Source organism: Melospiza georgiana, chromosome Z, assembly GCF_028018845.1.
Source record: "Melospiza georgiana isolate bMelGeo1 chromosome Z, bMelGeo1.pri, whole genome shotgun sequence".
Classification (NCBI taxonomy): Eukaryota; Metazoa; Chordata; class Aves; order Passeriformes; family Passerellidae; genus Melospiza; species Melospiza georgiana.
The window spans coordinates 73213026-73233979 of NC_080465.1; the positions used below are offsets into that span (position 1 = coordinate 73213026).

Below are 20954 nucleotides of genomic sequence, written 5' to 3' on the forward strand. Positions count from 1 at the left end.
AGACAGTGGGAGGCAATGGCAAGGCAGTGGAATGGAGGGGGAGGCAGTGGGAGGCAATGGGAAGCAGTGGGAGAGTTTGGGGGCATCCCTTCTGAAACCTGCCCTTCTCTGGATGCCGTTCAGTAGAGACCTCTGAGACATGGAGGGCCTGGAGGGACCAAGACAGTGTTTGGAGGGAAGAAGAAGGTGTTGTGAATGCTGGGATTGTGGTCTTGGGAAGGGAAGGCAAAGGGGACATCACTGGTTTTTGTAACTCTCCAGGGCTGTTTTGGAGCAATGCCAAAGCTGGGGTCTTCTTTGGAAGGGACCAGGGAGAACATGAGAGGTAGTGAAACAAAATACATCATGGGGAAATTCCCACTCTCAGAGGCTGGGAGGGGAAATCTCAGTCTGTGAAGATCTCCAGCCCTCCACAGAGCTGTCCACGCAGGCAATTTTCTCCTGTTTTCAGGATTGCCCTGCTCTGCCCCGCAGTCCCCAGATTTGGGTCCATCCTTTGCTGTGCCCCTGCTGTGACACCTGGCTGTGCTGCCCTCACCCTGCCCCTGCCTAGGGGACCATGAGAACTTTTAGGGCGTGGGAGGGGATGGGCTGGTGTTTCTGGGACCAATGGGAGGCTGCTGGTCCCCGCAGCCGTGCCTCACTAGTCCCATCTGCTAGAGTGCAGAGCAAACTTCTGCTTCTGCAGATGCTGGCTGCACTTCTCCTTTGCACCTCTGAGGGACGGCGCAGTCACCGGGAGCAAAGGGGACATCGCAGAGAGGCATCCCCAGGGCAGAGTGGGCTCAGGGCTCGCCCAGCGCTCCCCACATGGCCCAGCTTTATGCTGACCTGAGGTTTGCCAAGGTGATGGGGGGCCGGAGCACGGCCAGCCAGGCACTGGAGGCAGGTGAGAGCCCACAGGCCCCGCCACGCTGTCCCTGCCGTGCCCAGCCCCTCGGCCTCAGCTGCCCTCCCCTGCCTTCCTCCCACAGCCTTCAGCATGAATGAGGCAGAGAGCCCCTACGAGAGCAGCCAGCCAGCACTGGCAGGGCAGGATGGGGATGGAGATGGAGAGCCCAGCCCAGGTGAGCATCCAGCTGCATTCCAGCTGACCCAGGGTGGTTCTGGGCTGGGTTGTGGGTGGTGTTTTGGGGTCCTCCCACTCCCACTCCCATCACCAACACCTGTGCTGTCATGCCACCACTCTCCTGCTTGTATCCAGGAGGGAGGTCTGGGGGCTGCCAGGGGTTTTCCAGCTCTTCAGGCGATGTCTGTTGTGTCGTGCAGGGTGCTGGTCCCGTCGGTGGTGCATCCCTGTGGGGCTGCTGACAACTTGCCTGCTGCTGGTGGCCACCGTGGCCCTGGGGACTTGCTGTGAGTTGGGGGACTGTGAGCATCTAGGGCTGGGAATGTGAGCATCACACTCCCTGGGTTGGGTTGGGTTGGGTTGGGTTGGGTTGGGTTGGGTTGGGTTGGGTTGGGTTGGGCTGGGGGGCATCTCTCTGGGGTGGGCACTGTGGGTGAATGGAGGCATGCTCATGCACACTCACTGCTGAGTCCCTGTGCTGTCTGCCACAAGCTGGCCTATATCCCTCGCACGTCCCTCAACCGCCTTTGCCTCCCATCATCCCTCTTCCTCACCTTACTTTCCATTTCTGCCCCTTTTCTTTCCCATCCTGGCACTGTCCAGCCTCATATTGCTGTACCCTCCCTGCCCTTCACCTGCTGTGTCTGCTCCTATGCCCATCCTGCCTCGTCCTGCTCTCCCTTGCCAGATCCTACCCAACCCTTAGCCGTGCACTTCCCTGCTGCATCCTTCCCTGCCACCTTTTCCATTCATCATGGATAATCCCCTGCCTTACCCTGCCCACCCCACTTGCCTCAAGCAGGGTCAGTCCCACATCCGAGCTGTCCCATGCTCGTGTCCCAGCTCACCCCCCTGTCCCCAGACTGGCAGGTCACCCGCAGCCTGCAGGACTCCTCCCGTGAGCACAAGGCCGAGCAGGGCCGCCTGTCGCAGGAGCTGAGGGCGCAGGGGCAGAGCCTGGAGCAGACCCAGCTGGAGCTGGCGTGGGCCAGAGAGGAGCTGCAGCGCGCGTGGCACGAGGGCAACGTCAGCCAGCTGGAGCTGGACAGGCTGAGCCTGGAGCTGCGCCGCGTCACGGGGGTGCTGGGCAGGACGGAGAGGGAGATGCAGGAGGTGCAGGGGAGGCTCAACAGCAGCGAGAGCACCGTGGCCCTCCTGCGCTCCTGCACAGCCATAGGTAGGGTGGTGATGGCGCAGGGAGGGGGTGCTCCAGCACTGGCACTGCTCAGCAGATGCCAAGGGCCAAGTGCTGGCTTTTTTGACCCCATGGCGGGGACAGAATGGTCCAAGAGCTGAAGCAGTGCTGGAGCAGACACTGGGCTTGTGATGCCTGCTGGGAAGGTGTGGGGCTGTTCCTTGTTAGCCCCCAGGGCATCTGTGGCTGAGCAAGCCCCTCAGCTGTGCCCCTACCCACAGATTGCTGCCCTTCGGGATGGCTGCTGTACAGGGGCAAGTGCCTCTTCATCTCCTCGGAGAAGAAGACGTGGGAAGACAGCAGAGATGAGTGTGAGAAGACATATTCTCAGCTCCTGGTCACCAAATCCTGGAGTCGTTGGACTGTGCCGGTAGGGTGCTGGGGGAGCTGAGGGCAGGGGATGGTGTGTCCAGCCATGAGGTCCCCAGGTGGGCTAGCACGGTTCTGGGGGCCCCCTGTCCTGCCAAAACATTGCAGAGTGCAAGGCTCTTTTCTGGAGCACATGGCTGGTGGTTGACATGGGATAGAAGGTCTCTGGCACCCCTGGGTGCTTCCCAAGCTGGACCAGGGCACCAGGGCTCAAGAACTTCCAGCCCCAGGGACTCCTTGGGAAGATGATCACCCTGCTGTGAAGTAAATAGTACTGCACTACATGGGTGCCATGGAATAAAACATGGAAAAGCACTTTTTCTTCTTCTCCAGACCTTTCTGAAGAATGCAGATGTCCCATACTGGATTGGATTGCAGAAGGGCAGTTTTCCCTGGTACGACTATGGCTGGCTGGAGGAAGAGGACCCAGACAGTGAGGGAGGCTCGGAGGCCTGGTTCTGGGTGGATGGCTCCCTTTATGAAAGGTACATGGCAGCACTGCCTCTTCCCAAAACTCCCTCCTCTGGCATGGCTCTAGGAAGGGTTTTAAACCCCACCAGTACCCAGCTCGAGGCACAGGCCCTGGGGAACAAAGAGCATCAGAGCAGCAGGGACTGAGGGAAGGTGGGCGCAGTGGTGTGATGAGGTGCTCAGAGGACACGCATATGGAAAGCCAAGACACGTGGGTGGGTAAAATGCAGGGCAAGAGAAGTAGGAGCCAGCAAGAATGGACAGAAGAACCCCCAAATTTTATCTGGGGCCTAAGCAAGGTGTTAGAGCGCCACGCCTATCTCCCACATACCTTCTTAATTCCTCTCCAAAGGGAGATCACAGCCTTCTGTGGAGAATCCTGGGCTCCTCCCTGCCACGTGCACCATCTCCTCAGCTCGCTGCCGCTTCCTCTTGCAGTGTCTGAGAGCACTGGGGAGGAACAAGCCTGTCTGGCCAGGTTCTGGGGCGCTGGCCCTCCATCCCCAGCCCTGCCACGGGAGCTGTGCCCAGAGCGGAGCCAGGCTCAGGCCAGCTCCTCTGGTTGTCCTTGTGACCTCAGGGAGGACCTGGCTCTCCCCACTGCAGGCATGAACAAGCCCCAGCAGTGAAAGCTGAGAGGGCGCAGGCTAAAGAGGTGTCACAGGCACTGCAAACCTTTTACAGTGTTTCTCAGCCTGTCCAGGGAAATGCAGGAATGCATCAGCTGAGCCTTCAGCCTGTGAAATCAGTAGGGGAGGACTGGGAAATCCCCCTTTGACTGCAGCATCCAACCCCTCCTCTGCCAGTGTACAAAAGGCAGTTGTCAGCAGCGGCAGCTGCCTCAGCAGGGTTTGTAGAAAGAACATGTCAGTGCCTGATGTGTTGTTTGTTTCCCCATTCAGGCCGTGGCAGTCAAAATCGAACGGAACCTGTGCCATAATAAGCCGTGGGAGCATCAAACCCGCGCAGTGCACTGGTCCCGGTGACCTGCACCTCTGGATCTGTGAGAAGGCAGCAGGGCCAAGCCTCCCTTTCAAGTGAGGATGGCTGCTGGCCCCAGCACTGCTGTGGTGAGTCCTGCTGAGTCAGGGACACACGGGCCCTGTGGGGTGTGCCTGGAGGAAGGCAGGGAGCCTGCAGCTCTGCCTCTGGGATATCGACTCCCTCTCCCATGGAAAGGGAGAGGAATGCAGTCACCTCCCTGTGCTGGATGGACCCTGCCTCCATCCCTTTGCTGCCATGGGCGTTCTGGGTCTGAGGTAGCTCAAGAGCTGAAGCTGTGGCTCAGCTAAGGAGAGAGACGGGGGGAAACTCTTGGCAAGGTGCTTTCTCAGCCCCGTTGCATGTCTTGGAGGCTGGGCAGCATCTCACCTTCACCGCCACCCTCACCCTCCTCTGCTTCCCTCTGCAGCACCTGCACCCTGCACCGCCTCTGCTCCAGCCTCGCTGTGCCCCTGCCCAGGATGTCCCATCCACTCCAGACAACCCCTTCCCTCCCACACCCCGCAGCCCCTGGGCCACCCAGGGCCTTCCCCGCGATGCCCAGCAGCATGGATGCCTCCAGCTGGTGTGCTCTGGCTGAGTGGCACAGGCTCCACAGCCAACCCCACACCTGCACGGGACACTTTGGGTCCTCCTGAGCACAACAGCTGTGGGCAGTGGGGAGCTCAGAACCAGCTGCAGAATGGATCAAGCTCTGGAACTCAGCGCTGGAGCCGTGCCACACAGCCAGCATGGAGAGAGCTGCGGTGCTGTGGCATGTCAGGAGCAGGAGCTGGGGACAGCCCAGCCCCATCCCCACAGCAGGAGTTTTCTGCTTCACCCCATCGCAGGAGCAGCTTGGCCATGGCTTTCAGACAACCCAGCACTCGGCGGCCTCGGCAAAGCTCAGCACCCAAGGAGGGAAGCTGAGCCCGAACTGGCCCCTGCCTGTGCTGACATTTGGGGATTTTTTTGCGCTAATTAGAAAGTAGAGCAACGACCCTTAGGGTCCCATGGTGTGATTGTGCTTTTCAAAAGCAAAAGTTAACTCAGGCACTTGTAGCAGGCTGACGCTTTGCAAGACAACTCATCAGGACTTAAAATAGCTGCTAGAAACGTGCACATGTGAAGATTAAGCAAAGCAGCCCTGATGTAACACTGTGGCCAGGTGAGAGCAGAGGAAGTGATGTTCAGCCAGGCGAAAATGCTCTTGGTCTATGATAAGGTTGTGTGTGCCATATATAGCTGATGAACTGCTGTGTGAGTAAGCTTGCATGAAGAGCAAAAGGGTGTTAAAGGCAGGCTTTTTGGAGGGGGCACGTGTCACTCGTCTGTCTTGTCTGCTGGCTAAACTCACTTTATACCAATAAAGAGAGCCAGTTTTTCTGCTCTTTGTTTTCTTGTACACCACAGCAAACGCTGTGGATTCAAGGGCATGAACCCAAAGAACCTAAATAATGAAAAAGAATTTGTCTGAAGGCATCTCAATCGCGATGGGTGCTTTAGAGGAGTTGAGATCTTGGGTTGAGCCAGGCTGGTTTGCAGTCCTGGAGGAGTTCCCCAGAGTGCCCAGGCAAGACCATGCAACCTTCTGGGCCCACATCTGACATGCATTCAAGAGACAGAGCCAGCAGTCAGAGTTGCTGGGACATTCAGTTTTTATTGAACACTTTAAATAAGCTGGGTATATATTACTAGCAATTATTATTAATAATAATAAAAAACACAAAGAGTTCTGCATTCACCAGTGCATTGTGCAGGAGGGAGGAAAGCCGGCTCCCACCCTTGCCGGGGGCCAGGCAGCCTAGCTGTGCTGCCCACTGGCCCCATCCCCATGATGCCAGGATGGCATCCTGGCCCCTCTGCCAGCATCCTGCTCCCAAACCTGCGTGCCAGGGAGATGCGAGGCGCTGTGCTGACTCAGCACCCAACCCTCAGCATCAGTCAGGCAGGGACAACCCTAGTGCTGGCAATCCTCCTCGTGCACTGCCCACAGGCATTGCCCCTCTACGGTCCCCTGCCCTCTTCTCCCCATGTCAGGGACTGGCTGTGCTCCCCACGCTTGTGGACACACATGGGTTCACCCACCAGCCCCCCAGGATCCCCAAAAACACACATACACACGCTGACCTCTCTACCCCAGCCCAGTCCCTCTCACCCGCCGGGGTGCGGGGAACTCCCAGTTCTCCCAAGGTAGCAGGCTCATTGTAAACCCCTCTGCGAGAGCCTGCAGGAAGGTGAGCCCTTGGGGAAAGGGGGTCCTGGATCCAGGGCTTGAGCCCCGTGGCCCCCGCGGGGGACCAGCCCTGCCGCTCGGGGCAGTGCTCAGGGCAGCAGTGTTATTGCACTTTGGTCCCCAGCAGAGACCCAGCCCACCTCCAGGGTTCCCTGCAGATCCCCAAGGCTGATCCTGGTGGGGTGGGTGCCTGAGTGCCTGGGCAGCGCCGCGGCAGCCACAGCACTTGGCACCACGGCCACTGGTGGCCACCACGCGCCGAGTGATGACAGACCGTGGGGGTGTGCCAGGCTCCTGCACTGCCCAGTGCTGCGGCTGCAGAGGGGTGCAAGGGGCAGCTGGACTCAGCCCCACTCCCCAGGGGCCCCATCACTAGGACTGCGCCTCCGGCAGCTTCAGGCTGGGCTCAGCCAGCACTGGCCCCGGGGCTTTCTGGTGTTGGCCCCGGTCGTGGCAGATGAGGCTTTTGGCCTCGCAGTTGAGGTTCTGGTAGCGGGGCGGGCTGGGCGCTGGCCGGTGGCAGATGGAGGCAAAGCTGAAGGGACTGAGGCAGCAGCCAGGGCAGGGTAGCACTTCATCCTGCTCCAGCATGGCACCGGAGCTGTGCCCAGGCAGCATGGCCGAGCGCTCCGTCCGCTCCAGCGCTGCTGCGCAGGAGATGCTGAGCTCAGAGAAGCCGTGCTCCAGCCCACTGCCCCAGGCCAGAGGTTTGCTGACCATCACGTGGTTGTTGTTGATGAGGAGCCCGTTGGGGGCCCGCACGTCTGGCTGCCAGGCCCGCGTGCCCGAGGATGAGGTGCGGATGAAGTTGCTGTTGAGGGGCAGCGGGCCGGGCTGCGGCGGCTTGGAGCTGTCTGGGCCGCGGTCCATCTGCTCCTCTGCCTTGGAGCTGGGGGCTCCTCCCCACCCTGGGGGAGGAAGGAGGGCGGGGGGCTGGGGGTCGTCAGAGGGATGAGAGGACCCCATAGCCAGCTCCAGGCCCCCCCGGTGGGTCAGCTCGGGAGAAGAGGGCAGAGAGTGGCACTTGCGGGGGCTGCTGGCGGGCGCTGAGAAGTCGCACTGCACCTCCACGGCGGGCTCGGGCGTCACGGGGTTGCTGAGCTGCAGCGGGGCGGGGGGCGGCAGGTCGAAGGTGAGCGAGATGACCGACTTGCTCGGCGTGTCAAAGAGCTTGATCTTCCCCCCCTTCAGGTCCTCACGCTGGGAGAAGGGGTTGACACGGGGGGACGTCTCCTTGGACCTGGCCCCGCTGTAAGGCTCCAGCGGCTGCAGCAGGGTGGGTGACTTGGAAGGGAACATGTCAGACTGGCTGCGGGACAGGCGCTGGTCTGGCTGCAGGTGCTGTGTCCCCGGCTCACGCAGGGGCGACTGCTCGGTGTGGCTGGCTGACCTCCTGGCCACCCCTGGGCATGGGCACAGGAGAGTGTCACCAGCAGCCAGCAGCTGCCCCTGTGGGGTGCTATGGGGTGTCGGGCACCCAACAAGGTAGGAGTGCACCCCAAGGGAGGAACAGGGACCAACTCTATCCCAGAGACTTCACACACCCCTGTCTCCTCCCCTACAGCTGATGGGGTAGGATGGGAAACCCCACACTCCCCCGCCTTTCCACCCTGCTACGGCCTGTCCCCGAGGCGCCCACGTACCAGTGAGTGTGGCTGCAGCTCCAGATGCAGGCAGACTCTCCCCGATGCCAAACAGGGTGGTCCTGGCACCCTCGGCGCCCAGCTGGTGCTGCAGGATCCTCTCCAGGCACTGCGTGATTTCCAGGAATGAGGGGCGGGAGGTGGGCTCCATCTGTGGGCAGCAGGGATTCCCCATCAGGGCTGTGCCTCCTCAAGCACCCCAGGGAGCCCTGCAGAGCAGAGGCAGCTCCCTGCTCGCCCTGTGAGCAGGCCAGGCAGCCTGTCCTGCCCGCCTGCCCTAGCTGGGAAGGGCAGCCAGTGGAGGTGGGAGTCTCACACTGCAGCAGTGAAAAGCCAGCTGGAGGAAGGCCGCTGGGCAGTCAATTCCCACCATGGTGCGGAAAGTGGTGACGTCCAGACCAAAATCCTGCACCAGGGAAAGGAAGAAGAGTAAGGCTGGGTCTCCTAGGGCACCACAAGGCCCAGGGGATCCAACATGGGCTGGCCCCCTACCCCCTGCACTGTCACACAGGACTGTGGATCTGGAAGCACTCCAGCAGGGACACAGCAGGGGAGGACTCTGATGTCACCCCAAATTGGGCTAAGGTTGGGGGATATTATGACACAGGTACCACTTCTGCCCTCTGCCTTAATGTAACTGCCCTGTTCTCCTTTCCAGGCTCACTATGGGTTCTGAAGTCACCAGCAGAGACCATCCCTCCCTCCCTGGGCAGCAAGTGGAACACAGCACCCTAGCCCTGAGATGTGGGACCAGTCCTGCACATGGGTCTCTGCCCCATACAGAATGGCCCCCCCTTGTTTGATGAAATGGCCCCAGCCCCAGTGCTGCTGCCCACAACTCCCCGTTCCCATCCCAGAGTCACCTCAGTGCGGGGCAGGTAGTCGGGGTCAGCTGGCACACGAGCAATGGTCTCACACAGGATGATGCCATATGCAAACACATCGGCCTGCAGAGAGCAGGGACTCATCAGTGCACCCTGCAGCCCTCAGCTGATGTGCCCACCACACTGCAAGGCCACAGCCCTTCTCCTCCCTGCAGCACCACACTGGGGCTCTGGCACCTTGTCACCTCCGGATGCACCCCAGGACTGCAAACCACTGGCAGCGCAAGCCTGAGTAAAGCCCCACACAGGGCAGCCTCACCTTCTCGTTGTAGATCTCCCCACGCAGCACCTCGGGTGCCATCCAGTACGGGGACCCCACCACGGCCAGCGGCTCCTTCTCGCTGCCCTCACTGGGAGATAAGGGGAATATCAGCTGCCCAGTCCCCCACATGCCCAACCTCCCATCCCCCTGCTGCAGCAGACCAGATCACCATCTCTATCTCCTTTCCTGGGCTAAGCCTCTTCCATGCACTCTGCAAACTTATCTCTCCCCAGTCACACCCCCCTCTTCTCCACCTCCTCCTAGCCATTCCCAAACTGCTCCTGGAGTCTGCCCTGCCAGGGACTATCTCACCACTCCCACTCCTGTGGCAGCACCTCTCTGGCTACAGGCAACATTATCGTGTGAGAGGCTGTGAGAAGGTCAGAGAAAAGAATGCTAAGCAATTCTTATCTTCACTTGCTGCACCTGTTGTTGAGAACATGTGGAATGTGTTATGGAGAGTTGTTTACCAAAGGGTGATTTCTTAACTGGCCACTGGTGGCGGTGTTTGGATTGAAAGAACGATGGGGTTCACCTGTATCGTGACCACCTGGTGAGGGTGATGGGTTTCTTAATAAGTGCAGTATAATAAAGTGATTGATCAGCCTTCTGAGAGTCACAGAGTCAATGCTAATTACTGCCCCTTAGGGGATGCCCTGCGGTCATTCCCACCCTTTCAGCTGCATTCCCAAGGTCCATCCCTCTCCAGCTTCTGCTCTGAGTGGGCTCCAGGGATGGGGATGGACAGGTGGATGCTGCCCACGTACCTGTAGGTGGGGATCTTTTCTGCCAAGCCGAAGTCACCCACTACAGCTGTGTAGCCACTGGCCTCGCAGCGCACCAGGCAGTTCTGTGGGCACAGGAGGACCTGTCACACCAAGCGCACCAGCCCTACCTCCCTGGCCAGTGTTTTCAGGATGCCCCAGCACAGCCTCCTGCTCCCCAGCCTGCCACACCTCGGGCACCAAGGAAGCAACACGGGTACGGGACAACATGGGAATGCGGTGCCTGGGGACATCCTGTACCTTGGAGGTGAGGTCACGGTGGAAAATGCCCTTGGAGTGCAGGTAGCGTAGGCCATGGGCGATGTCGAGGGCCAGCTTGACACGCATGGACCAGGAGAGGGGCACAGGGCTGTCCAGCAGCTGCTCCAGGTTCCCACCGTTGATGTACTGATGGGGAGAGCCAGGCCATTGCACTACAGCATCCCTCCCCCCCGTAACACTGGATGCCCATCTCTCCTCCTAATGCATATTCCAACCAACCCACACCACAGCCTCCCAGCGGGCCTTGTCTGCACATGTCACAGGCCAAGAATGTGTCCCCATAGGCATCACTGTCCCTTCCCCAGGCTTGCAGGAACCCCGAGACTCACGGCTGTTGCCACACTCTTACCTCTGTCAGTGCATGCAGCTGTCCCTGGTGAACACATACCCCCATGAACCTGTGAAACAGAGGAGATCTGAGGGTGGCTGTGGCAGGGACCAGACCCAACAGCTTATCCAGCAGCAGCAGTAGCTCCAAACTCCCAGGCCAGGGAAAAGGGGGGCTGGCAATGGGGGAGCAGGTCCTACCTGAGGATGTTGGGGTGCGAGAGGCGGTTCATGAGCTGCACCTCCCGCAGCATGTTGCCCCGGTTGCTGGTCAGCTTGTTCATCTTCAGCACCATGATCTGCCCCGACTGGCGGTGCCGCACCTGGAGGGGATGCAGGGAAGGCTGAGCCTCACCTCTGCAGCCCCCATGGACACGAGGCTTCACCCGGCTCCCACCCCAGCCCAGAGAGGGGAGCTAAGCATCCCACGGCACCCCAGGGACCACCAGGGCTAGGGGGGCACTTTCCCCACATCTCCAAGCACTCCCAGGACTGATGACACACAGCCCCATCCCTCCTGGGGCACCCTGCTCGTTATGCTCCCTCCACCATGCTACACTGCCCTGAACTCTGAGAGGCAACAACAGCTCCATAAGCTGTGAGCCCAGCTCCACTGTAAGAACAGGCAGGTACAGGATTGGGAAGCATCAGGGACGACTGGTTTTGGTCAGCACCACCCAGCCAGACCCTACCAGCACGGGGTGGAGCAAAGAGGGGGCCCCTCGGAACCAGCTCTAGGTGTGGCCAGCTGTAGCGCTTGACCCGAGTCTGGCAGGGCATGGAGCCTGGATGAGCTGTATATTTAGCCAGCCCCAGCCCAACACTGTCATGCGATCTGGGGGCCTGGTCCCCCGCCAAGAACAGCAGCTGGAGCATGGCCAAGCACAGACACCCCGTCCATCTGCAGCTCCCTGGCATGTGCAGGGCAAGGGAAGAGCATGGGATGCCCTGACCTAACACCACTGTGGGGGGACCAAACCAGTGTTGAGGGTCCCCTCCTGAGCAGGTGCTGGGGGTGGGATGCCAGCCCCGCCTCGGAGCAGCAGCTGCCCGGGGGGACAACCCAGTGGATCCCAGCTGCCCCCCAGCACACACGGAGCTGTGCACGGAGGCACAGGCATTCCTCAGTGCTGCCGTCAGCTCCCTGCTCTTCTCCTTTTTAGTCAATGCTGGTTGAGGCTGCTGAGCTGGTGCCAGCCCTGGCCAGCCCCACAACACCCCCACAACACCCCTCACGTCAGGGATTGCCTTCCCAGGAAAAACACAGGGGGTTGGCAGGAGGCAGGATGTCCAGCACCCCTGTCTTGCTCCCAGCTTGGCCCTTGTCCCCACCACAACAGAGGGAGCTTGGCATGCTGGCCCCTCCAGGGCTCTCCTCTCACCCCAGGGCCAGCACTGCTCCTGGGGTGCATGCCACGATGGGGATCTATCCAGCAGAAAACACCCAGGGGATGGAGCAGCAGCACATCCCTTCAAGAGGCCCTGGGGAAAATGAGTGCTCTATGAAAGTCCTTCTACATGTCTGTGTGCACTGATGCCAAACCAGTCCCAGTCAGAGTGGAAGTGAGAGGCAATAATTGTGCCGTGCCACCATCAGCTCCCTGAGCTCATGCAGAGGCTTTGAATAATTCAGCAGACACCTGCCTGTGGGCACCCTGCTCCAGTTACACCTGTGCCACCTCCAGCCAGCCCCAGAGAGCCAGCTGGCACTCCTGACCCACCGACAGGGGCCACGTGACAGCAGAGCTCGGAGTGGACCCTGACGAATGGCAAGGGGACACCTGGACACCTGCCACCACAGGCCCCCATCCTGGCACCCACCATGCTGCAGGGAGAAGGCAGGGTGGATTTCCCCACGCCTCCTCCTTGCTGAGCACTGGACACACTGAGCTCCTGGGTTCAGGGAGAGCCTGTCCCAGGGTGAAACTGCAGAGCCTGCTGTGGGGAGCACCCAGAGCGCTCCCTCTAATGGGGCTCCAATCCTCCCTGTGCTCACTGCCCTGCTCATCACACCACTGCCCAGCAGCACCTGGAACTGCTGACAATGCTATCCTGACACCCCAGGACTCCTTGGTCACACCTGGACCAAGGGCAAGGGGCAACCCCACCCCATCTCACCCATCGCTGTCCTTCCTCCACCCATCCCTGTTGGTGGGGCAGCTGAGGGCAGCACCAGAAACAGAAACTGGGCTCTCAGCCAGGCTTCAGTGCAGGCTTTAAGGAGGTGGCCTGTGTGACCAAAGCAGGGTGGGCACAGTCTCCCTTGGTCCCTCCAGCTCCCCATGGAGCCGGGGGTTGAGGAAGGCAGAGCCTGGACAAGGCCAGCAGGATCCACAGCCTTGCCCAGCCTCTGGCACTGGGTGCTGCCCAGCAAAAGCTATCATTCCTGACCCAGCTCTCCTGGTGGCAGTGCTTCCTTCCCTTCCCATGCCACGTGGGGCCGGCAGGACTGGCTGGGTCAGTTTGGCTGGCACCAGCAGCTGCCAGACAGCAGGACTGGGCTCAGTGTCGCAGGCAGGCTCATGCCCGCCGGGATGGCTGGAGGCGGCAAGGCTCCGGCGCCACACACCCACGCCAGGAATGCCCAGGAATGCCGTGTGGCATGCACAGTGCTGGCACTCGGTGGCCATGGCCGCAGGGCTGGCCAGCTCCCTGCCAGCAGTGGCAGCCCTGCATCAGGGAGCAGCATCTGGTGGGCGCCAGCTCAGCCCCACACGGTCGGTCGGATGGTGCCGTGGCTGAATTCCTCATTAAAAAGCCACCTGCCATTGGAATGGGCTGAGTGAGGGCTGAGCGCAGTCACATGGGGTTGGACACCTTTAGACTGGAGGAGAGGCAGCCTGGGGGAGGGAAGGTCTTGCGAAAGCTGCTTCTTCAGGAATTATCCCAGGGATCCCAGGAGCTCCTGCCCAGTACAGCCCTGCCCCAATGTCTTTTTCCGTGATTCCACCCCCATGGGGCATGATGTCCTTGAGGCTGTCCGATGAACTCACTTGTGAGGCCCTGTTTTGCCATCTCCCCTGCAAGGTGAGCCCATACCTGGGACAGCTCAAGGCCAGCCCAGACCAGGGAAGGAGTTATGCTCCCTTTCCATGACTCCCACAGGCACTGCCCAGTTTACCCAGTCTGTCCAAGTGCTAGCACCAGCCCAGCACCCTGGCACCCCCTGACACAGACCCCGCAGCAAAGGGCATCAGCCATGGCTGCAGGGAGCTCGAAGCCCCCCACTAAGGAGGTTTCCTCCCTCACTGCCGTTCAGAGAAGGCAGCAGGCAGCACAACCTCCTCGGGCAGGAAGGTGTCCCCTCTCGCCTCTCTCATGCACCCTGGCATGGTGCCCAGGAATCCCAGCGCATTCCCCGGAGCTGAGCTCAGCCGGGCAGCCGTGTGGGGCTGCAGGGGGAGCACATGCCACTTGTCCCCCACCCAGGAAACAGGCAAGCCCTCACCCCTCACCGATGCTCCCCGGCATCCCACATGGCTGGTGCATTCAGGGGTTCCGCGGATGAGCCAGGGTGCCGTGGCATGTTGGTTCCCATCCCATCTGCCGCCAGCACACAGGGCTGGGGGATGGGCCGGGCTGGCGGCAACCCCAGCCTGGGCACAAGGGATCTGAGCTCTTTTAACAGCGGAAATTAGAGTCTTATTTAAAGAGCATGCTAATCAGAGCAAGCAGACGGCCTGCTCCCTCCCCACAGCCGGCGCTCCCGTCTAGACATGGGGCAAAGCTCCCTGACATCTCCCCATCCGGAGGTCTCAGCAGCCACCCCCCGGCAGCCTGCACTGGGGACAGCCTGGCACATAGCTCCACTCTCTGCTCATTGCCCTGCCCCACACAGGCAGGGCACAGTCACACAGGGACACCAACCTGCACCCGTCACCCCTGAGAGTTCTGTGGGGGATACAGGAGGGGACAAGGGAGCTTGCAATGGCACTGGTAACCCACAGCCACCCACAACAAATGCATCTGAGCTCACAGGAATCACAGTAACACAACAGGCTGGGACTGGAAAGCGTGCTCATCAAATGGAAAAGGCAGAATCAGTCAAGACAGACTTTGAGACAAAGCACCTGTTCCTGGAGGGTGCTTGAGCACCAGCAACCCCCACCTCCTGTTCTCCTAGGGCACAGCAGGGGCCGGGGCAGTGCCAGTGCTACACTGTGGTGGCAGATCACTGCCTGGCCTGGCTGGCAAGGCTGGAGCATGCCCTGTGACAGAGCAGGAGAGCGGCTGGCAGGTCTCCAGCTGGTCAGCACAACACGTTTCCTGTGCCCAGGACTCCCAAGCAGCAGCTGCGGGGCTAGGGCTGCTCCCAGCCTTGCCATGGCTGGCTGACCTTGGCTAATTCACTTCCTCCCTGCCTGCCTTAGTTTCCCCATCAGTGTCACGCTGCTTCACTCTGCTCTGTAAAACGAGGCAAGGTCCCTGATGAAGGGCAGCAGATAAGAGGAAGGGACTTGCTCCATTAGTTGCACCGGAAAATTGGAAGTAAATAGAAAACTCCAAAGGTTGGTGGGGAAGCGAGCAGAGATGGGCAAGTGACAGTGATGCCAAAACCCTCTCCTGAGCTATGCCCATGCTGGGAGCTGCTAAACCACACAAACACACACACACAACATGGAAATGGGGTGCTGGACAGAGCACATCATAGAGCTGCACCCTGGGAGATGGCATTTCCAAGAGGATGTGCAACATCAGGGCACGAGGCTGAGATTCAGATGAGTGAAGGCCTCTGGATAGAGCCCCAAGGATGCTGCTCACAGCCCCTGGGTCTGCTGCAGCCAGAACATGGGAAAGCAAGACAGGGATTTGAGGAAGAGATGCAACAATGGTTTAAGGGTTGGAGAAAATGCCTGGCACAAACAGACCTGGCTCAATCTGCTCAGTCAATTGGAAATAGAGAGGTGGCTTCCTGCAATGTCTGTGTATCTGAGAAAATGGGGGGGCTAGTGCCTCTGAAATTGCACAGGGAAAGGCAATGAGAACCAGCTGCTCCAGAGGGAAAACAGCCCTGCTCTGCAGCACAGTGGGGAATCAGCTACGAACAAGCGCCATGAAAAAGAGCAGCTTCTTGTCACTGCTGTCTCCTGTTTGCTCTGGACAGCCTTTCTGAGAGAGGTGCTTGACTGGAGGGGCTAGCTTGGGACACCAGGGCTAGGACACACAGAGCCCTTTGGTTTTAATGCTGAGAAGACAGTGAGATGCTGACAGTGTCAGCACCCTGCCTGGCCCTGGCTCAGCTCCACACCAGGACCGAGCTACCTGCGCAGGGGCAGAGATGTCAAGGTCCCCTCCCTGTCCCTCTCACCCACCAAGGCTGGAATGACATACGGCACAGGAGCCACACAGAGCAGGCAAATTCAAGTGCCCACAGCCTTGAAAAGCTACAGAAGGAGCAAGGGAGGTGGGAGGAAAATGGGTCCTGGGCTGCCCTGCCAAGCTCTGTCCTCCTCACGAGCTCTGGCGGCCAAACCCCAGCTCAGATCCCAGGCTTACCCCACCATCCTGCTGAGATCTTGGACTCAATCCACTGCACAAGCACAAAGCCCCATCTGGCCCCCTCCCATCCCTGCCTCCTTGCCACCATGCACACATGTCGATTACTGATCCTGATCCCTTCCCACCCCTCAACCTTCGCCAATCCCCCAAATCCTACGTGCCAGTGGCCCTACAAGAACCTGAACAGTGTATGGGAGAAGGAGCATTTTGTGGCTCCTGCAGAGAGTGGGAAAACAAACAGTGAGGCAAGAAGAGACTGTGGCCTCGCTGAGACACGGGAGCATCCATTATTAAAGAGCCATATCCACGCCTGACATTATTAAATGCCTCCCTCTGCTCCAAGGTGCTGTTGTGCACTCCAAGCCAGAGATCAATAGCAGAAACCCAGCCAGCAGGGAGGTCATGGCTCCACTGGGAGCTCCAGGAAGGAGCATGGAGGAAAGGGACTTCTCTGCACATTCTCCATGGCCCCTCACAGGGCACCTCTTTGGTGGCTGAGGAGGAAACAGGTCATGGGGTCCCACTGCTGAGTGGGGAATGGTGTCAGGGTTGGAGAGGGACCCCAGGGTACTGCCAGGATGTGAATGCCCTGACGGTTGTGCTGCCTGTGACCTCAGTGACTGTGGTGGCAGGTAGTGGGGGTTGTGCCCAGCCCTAAGCCGCTCTTTGAGGGATATGAAGCCACTATATCATCACTTAAGGGCAGTCCTGGCCCGTGGCTTACAGTACCTTAAGTGATGCCGACGCTGAAAACAACACATGCACACACCTCCCCTCTGCCGGGAGAGGTAGTGGTGACACCGAGGCACAGCCCTTCATCCCCAGCAGCAGAGCACTGGCCTGGCAGGATACTGCCAGCATGCACCTCTGCCTCATTGCTGGAGACCCCGAGCTCCCCACCAGCACTCACACACCGGTATCCTGGGCACGGGCCACACACAGGCATCCCCACCCTGACAGTCTCTGAGAGGATGGAGGACAAAGGCAGCTCTGGGGGCTCCGCCAGGAGCCAGCCCCCTGCTCTTCTACGGCATCACACCCCTGTCCCACAGCCAAACACCTTCGTAGGGGTCCCGCGGGGAATCCTGCACATCACCTGCTCGGCAGGCCCGGCAACGCCGGACATCACCTTGCAGTGCCTAGGAGCGCTACCTGGATTGCCTGCCACCGGCACACCCCGGGCGGGCTCGGCTGTCCAGCCCTGTGACGGGGGTCCCCGGGGCTCGGCTGCCGCCACCCGACCCCCCGCGCACCCCACGGCGCGGCGCTCGGAGCGCTCAGCCTCCCCGGCTGTAAACAGAGCCGGCGCTCCCCTCCCCCTGCCCGGGGCGATGGAGGCACAACGCCCCGGCCGGGACGGGGCGAGCGCGGCGTCCCCAGCTCCGCTCCGCTCGGCACCGCCCGGAGCAGCCCCGGCCTCGCCCGGCTGCCGGGGGATCGCGCTCCCCAGCCGAGGGCGCGGCCGGGGCTGCGCTGTTGCCGCGGTCCCGGGGGACGCCCGATCGCGGCGGGATGCCCCGCGGCCCGCCATCCCCGCTCCCGCCCCGCACACCTTGAAGACCTCGGAGAAGAAGCCGGCCCCGATCTTCTCGCAGTAGAAGTCGTCGATGCGCGCCAGGGTGGAGACGGCGCTGCGCAGCGCCCGGTACGAGGAGGGCCGCAGCCGCCCGCAGCCCGGCCACGGCCCCGCCGCCTCCCCCTCGCCCTCGCTGGGCCGCCGCGGCAGCTTCTCCCACTCCATGTCGGTCCCGCCGAGCACCCCCAGCGCCATTCACATCCCCGCCGGGCCAGCCGCGCGGCCGGGGCGCCGCCGCTCTCCCGGCCCCCGGGGCGATGCTAGCGGCAGCGGCGGCGGCGGCGCGGGGCGGGCGGCGCTCCGGGGCGCTCCGCGCTCATGGCCCGGCGCCGGCTCCCCCCGACCCCCGCCGCGGCCCGGCGCTGTGCCTCCGCCGCCCCGAGCGCTGGCACCGGCGGGGCGGGGCTGGGGCGGGGACAGCCCTTAACTCCTTGGGACCCGCCGGCGTCGCCGCCGAGCGCGGCGGGAGAGCCCCCCCACCACCGCCCTGCCCCGCCCCGCGCTGCCCGCCCGGTCCCGGACGCCCCGGGGTCCGCGTCCACCGGCACCGGGCTCCGGTGGGTGCCGAGAGGGCGTCTCCCTGCGCGCCAAAGTGTGCTGTGAGGCCCCGAGATCCCGGGGCAGAGCTTGGGCACACCCCACGGACACAGGGCTGTGACTGTCCTCAGCCCCTGGATGCGCCTTGGAGGCGTGGGAGTCTTGCTCCCCTGGGTCCCACCTGGATGCACATTGTAGGTGCGGGACTTCCTTCATTCCCCGGGCCCTGCCGGGATTTCTCGTTTAACTACGGGACTCTCTTTGTCTTTGTAGCACCCAGTTCCTGACGGACGGACAAAAGGCACGGAGATCTGATCGGATCTCCCCATATATCCAGCCCCACCCTATACAGTGTCGTGGGACCAGTTCCCCCATACAGTAGCTGTTGGCAGTTTGAGCCCCCTTGGTACAGGCTTGGATCTCTGCCCTTGGATCAGGGCTTGGAGTCTGCCCATGCACCCAGCCTGGGTGGTGTTCCAGGGGCAGTGCATCTGTCCTCCGGAGGAGCAGGCAGGAGCAGCCTCTCAGTGACAGCATGCCCGGTGCCTCTGGCACCCTTTTGCCTTCCTTGTTTTCCTGAGCTCTTCCACTTCTCCCTGGTTTCCTTCTGCTTGCTGCTCCCCCACCTCAGGCCTTTTGCCTGCTCTGAGGCTGATCTGTCCTGTCCTTCCTGCCCAGGGACTTTCTGCAGCTGGATCTGCCCTTGCTCAGTCCCACACATTTTGCTGACGCTCTCCTTGGCATCCACCTGCCTGTGCTGGCCCAGCCCTGCCCCAGCCTCCTCTCTGGGTGCTGCCACAGCCCAGACTGTGCAGCTCCCCTCAAACAGCTTTTTCCCTGTGTGGTAGGACTGGCTGCACATGCCCTGCACCACTCCAGCTGATTTTCCTGCTGGGAAAAGCAGCCACATGGAGTATCTCTTGGTGTGGCATTTTTTTTGCCACCGCTCGGCTCCAGGTGCCATCAAGCACAACATAAACACCTTGGGCCATGAGCTGAGTTTTCTTCCTTGTCTCAGGAGGGAGAATAACCCTGTGGGCTAGAGCAGAGAACTGAGCCTCCCATTTATTTATAGTGGGAACAGTGCCCTGCCCTCGCCCTAGGAATTCATGGTATTCCTGCTCTTCCAGGCCTGCAGAGGGAGTGGGTTTGTGCAGGGCAAGTTTCCTACATGTGGGGAGGCAGAGACTGGGGACAGGGCTCAGCCAGTCCCTGTCTCAGGGGTCTGAGCCATCCTTTCCCTCACCAGTACCACTCCAGCCTGCCAGGCTGTTGGATAGCATGTGCCAGCGAGGCTTTGCAGCCATGGGGTGGAGTGCTGTGCAACAGGCCACATTCTTACATTTCCTCAGCCTCACATGTCAGTCCTGCTGACAGCAGCCTGACAAAATGACAGGAGCAACTCCACGGATGGGAGGAGAGAACAGCATCTGGCCGTGGGGTCAGGAGGCTTCAGTCTGTGCCCTCCTGCCTTGGTGTCCAGCTGTGGCTGCTCAGATGGGTGGCAGTGGGTGCCCACCTGGGCTCAGCCCTGGGTATCTGAGCATGCTGATGCACCCACATGAGCCCCATGAGCAGCTCCTCAGTGATGTGGGACACTGCTCAGAGGAGCACAGCACACCTGGGGCGACAAGGAGAGCCTCTCCCTTCCACGTGAGTGCAGCAGATTCCTGATGGTCAAGGCACCACAGCAGGGATGGGGAGGCCTGGTGAGGCTTCTTCAAGACAGAAACTCAGGACCACTGCCTGATCAGAGCTCCTGCTGCTCACAAGTGACTGGGTTTACATCCAATTAAGTTGTAATGGATAAATTAAAGCCCTGGAGATGGCTCTGACTGTGGAAATTGCTGCTGCAGGATTTGCAGTCCCTTCTCTCATCAGCACTGGTAACTCTACTGTGCTATTTCCATCACGCTCTGCTCCTGCCTGGCACAGCAGGGCTGAACTGAGACATGGCTAAAAGTCTCCAGTGCCCCAAATCCCTCCCATGGTGCAGGCAAGTACACTAAGCAGCTGGGTGCAAAGTCAGTCTGGGCTGAGCCTGCAGCAAACCCTGAATTAAGCTCCTCAATCCCTGGTGAGGAAAAGCAGGAAGGAGGTCTCCCTGGCTGTACTCTGCTCACGTGGATCTGCAGGGGAGAGAGGAGGGGGGCTTTGTCCTCCTTGCCCTTCTCTTTCTGGGCTCTACACCCCTCCTCTCCTGCAGAGAAAAGGCTCAGGGATTAGTAAACATCTTCACCCTGCCTGCTGGGAATTGTGCATCACCCAGGCAGAGCAGGGGTGGGAGCTTTCAACCAGCCTATGGAGGCTGGAGTTGTAGAAGTGCAGAGTTCTCCTGTAAGGATCAGGGCACACCACAGGTATGGGCTGGCCAGGCTCTGTGCAGGGCAGTGAGGGATGCAGGGGCTCTCCGCACAGGAAACCTGGTCCTTGCTGTACTCCCACCTCTATTCCACAACAGCACTGGGGGCACTGGGGTGGCACTGGGGTCCTTGCAATGCTCTGATTGGGATGAGCCACCAGTAATCCACCCTGACCAAAGCCTTGCCCTGCTCAGAGCCCCAGAGCCAGAACGTGAGCAGTCCCCTCCTCTGTACCCATGTGCAAGAGCCCATCCCTACCTGAGACTCCTTCTCTGCAAATGCTCTGGAAAATCAATGGCTGCTGCTGCCAGGGGTGTGCTGCCAGAGCAGGCACAAGGCTAAAGTGCATGAGGGTTTTCCAGCCTGGAGAGGCTGTGCAGACACAGGGGTGAGCAGGACAAAGAGCGCTGGCTGACTCAAATTACTCCCTTTGGTGCTTGTCTCCAGAATGTGGGTGCAGCCTCTTGGTCCCAAATTTCCTCTTTCCTTCTGTGCC

The 20954-nt window shown here is 60.6% G+C and overlaps 2 protein-coding genes across 2 annotated transcripts; one reads left to right on the forward strand and one right to left on the reverse strand.

The window, feature by feature from the left end:
* Positions 1 to 810: 810 nt before the first annotated feature.
* On the forward strand, positions 811 to 4145 carry LOC131096062 (B-cell differentiation antigen CD72-like). The gene is made up of 7 exons (XM_058044298.1): positions 811 to 889; positions 975 to 1067; positions 1270 to 1356; positions 1932 to 2246; positions 2486 to 2634; positions 2967 to 3118; positions 4007 to 4145. Exons 1-7 carry the CDS (start codon positions 811 to 813, stop codon positions 4143 to 4145), a joined length of 1014 nt encoding a protein of 337 aa, XP_057900281.1.
* Positions 4146 to 5725: 1580 nt separating this feature from the next.
* Positions 5726 to 17753, reverse strand: TESK1 (testis associated actin remodelling kinase 1). Its single transcript, XM_058043634.1, has 10 exons — positions 17535 to 17753; positions 10685 to 10806; positions 10506 to 10554; positions 10136 to 10282; positions 9878 to 9960; positions 9108 to 9198; positions 8828 to 8911; positions 8281 to 8370; positions 7965 to 8115; positions 5726 to 7724 (listed from the first exon to the last, which is right to left on the reverse strand). Exons 1-10 carry the CDS (start codon positions 17751 to 17753, stop codon positions 6694 to 6696), a joined length of 2067 nt encoding a protein of 688 aa, XP_057899617.1. The 3' UTR covers positions 5726 to 6693.
* Positions 17754 to 20954: the final 3201 nt, after the last annotated feature.

Bases quoted from the DNA above. Each gene is read 5' to 3' on its own strand.
- LOC131096062 (XM_058044298.1), top strand. From the start codon at position 811: ATGGCCCAGCTTTATGCTGACCTGAGGTTTGCCAAGGTGATGGGGGGC. The intron at 1,068-1,269 runs GTGAGCATCCAG...TGTGTCGTGCAG, and splicing joins AGATGGAGAGCCCAGCCCAG to GGTGCTGGTCCCGTCGGTGG. The intron at 2,635-2,966 runs GTAGGGTGCTGG...CTTCTTCTCCAG, and splicing joins GGAGTCGTTGGACTGTGCCG to ACCTTTCTGAAGAATGCAGA.
- TESK1 (XM_058043634.1), bottom strand. From the start codon at position 17,753: ATGGCGCTGGGGGTGCTCGGCGGGACCGACATGGAGTGGGAGAAGCTG. The intron at 9,199-9,877 runs GTACGTGGGCAG...CTTATCTCCCAG, and splicing joins GAAAAGATCCCCACCTACAG to TGAGGGCAGCGAGAAGGAGC. The intron at 8,116-8,280 runs GTGAGACTCCCA...TGCTGCCCACAG, and splicing joins TGGCTTTTCACTGCTGCAGT to ATGGAGCCCACCTCCCGCCC.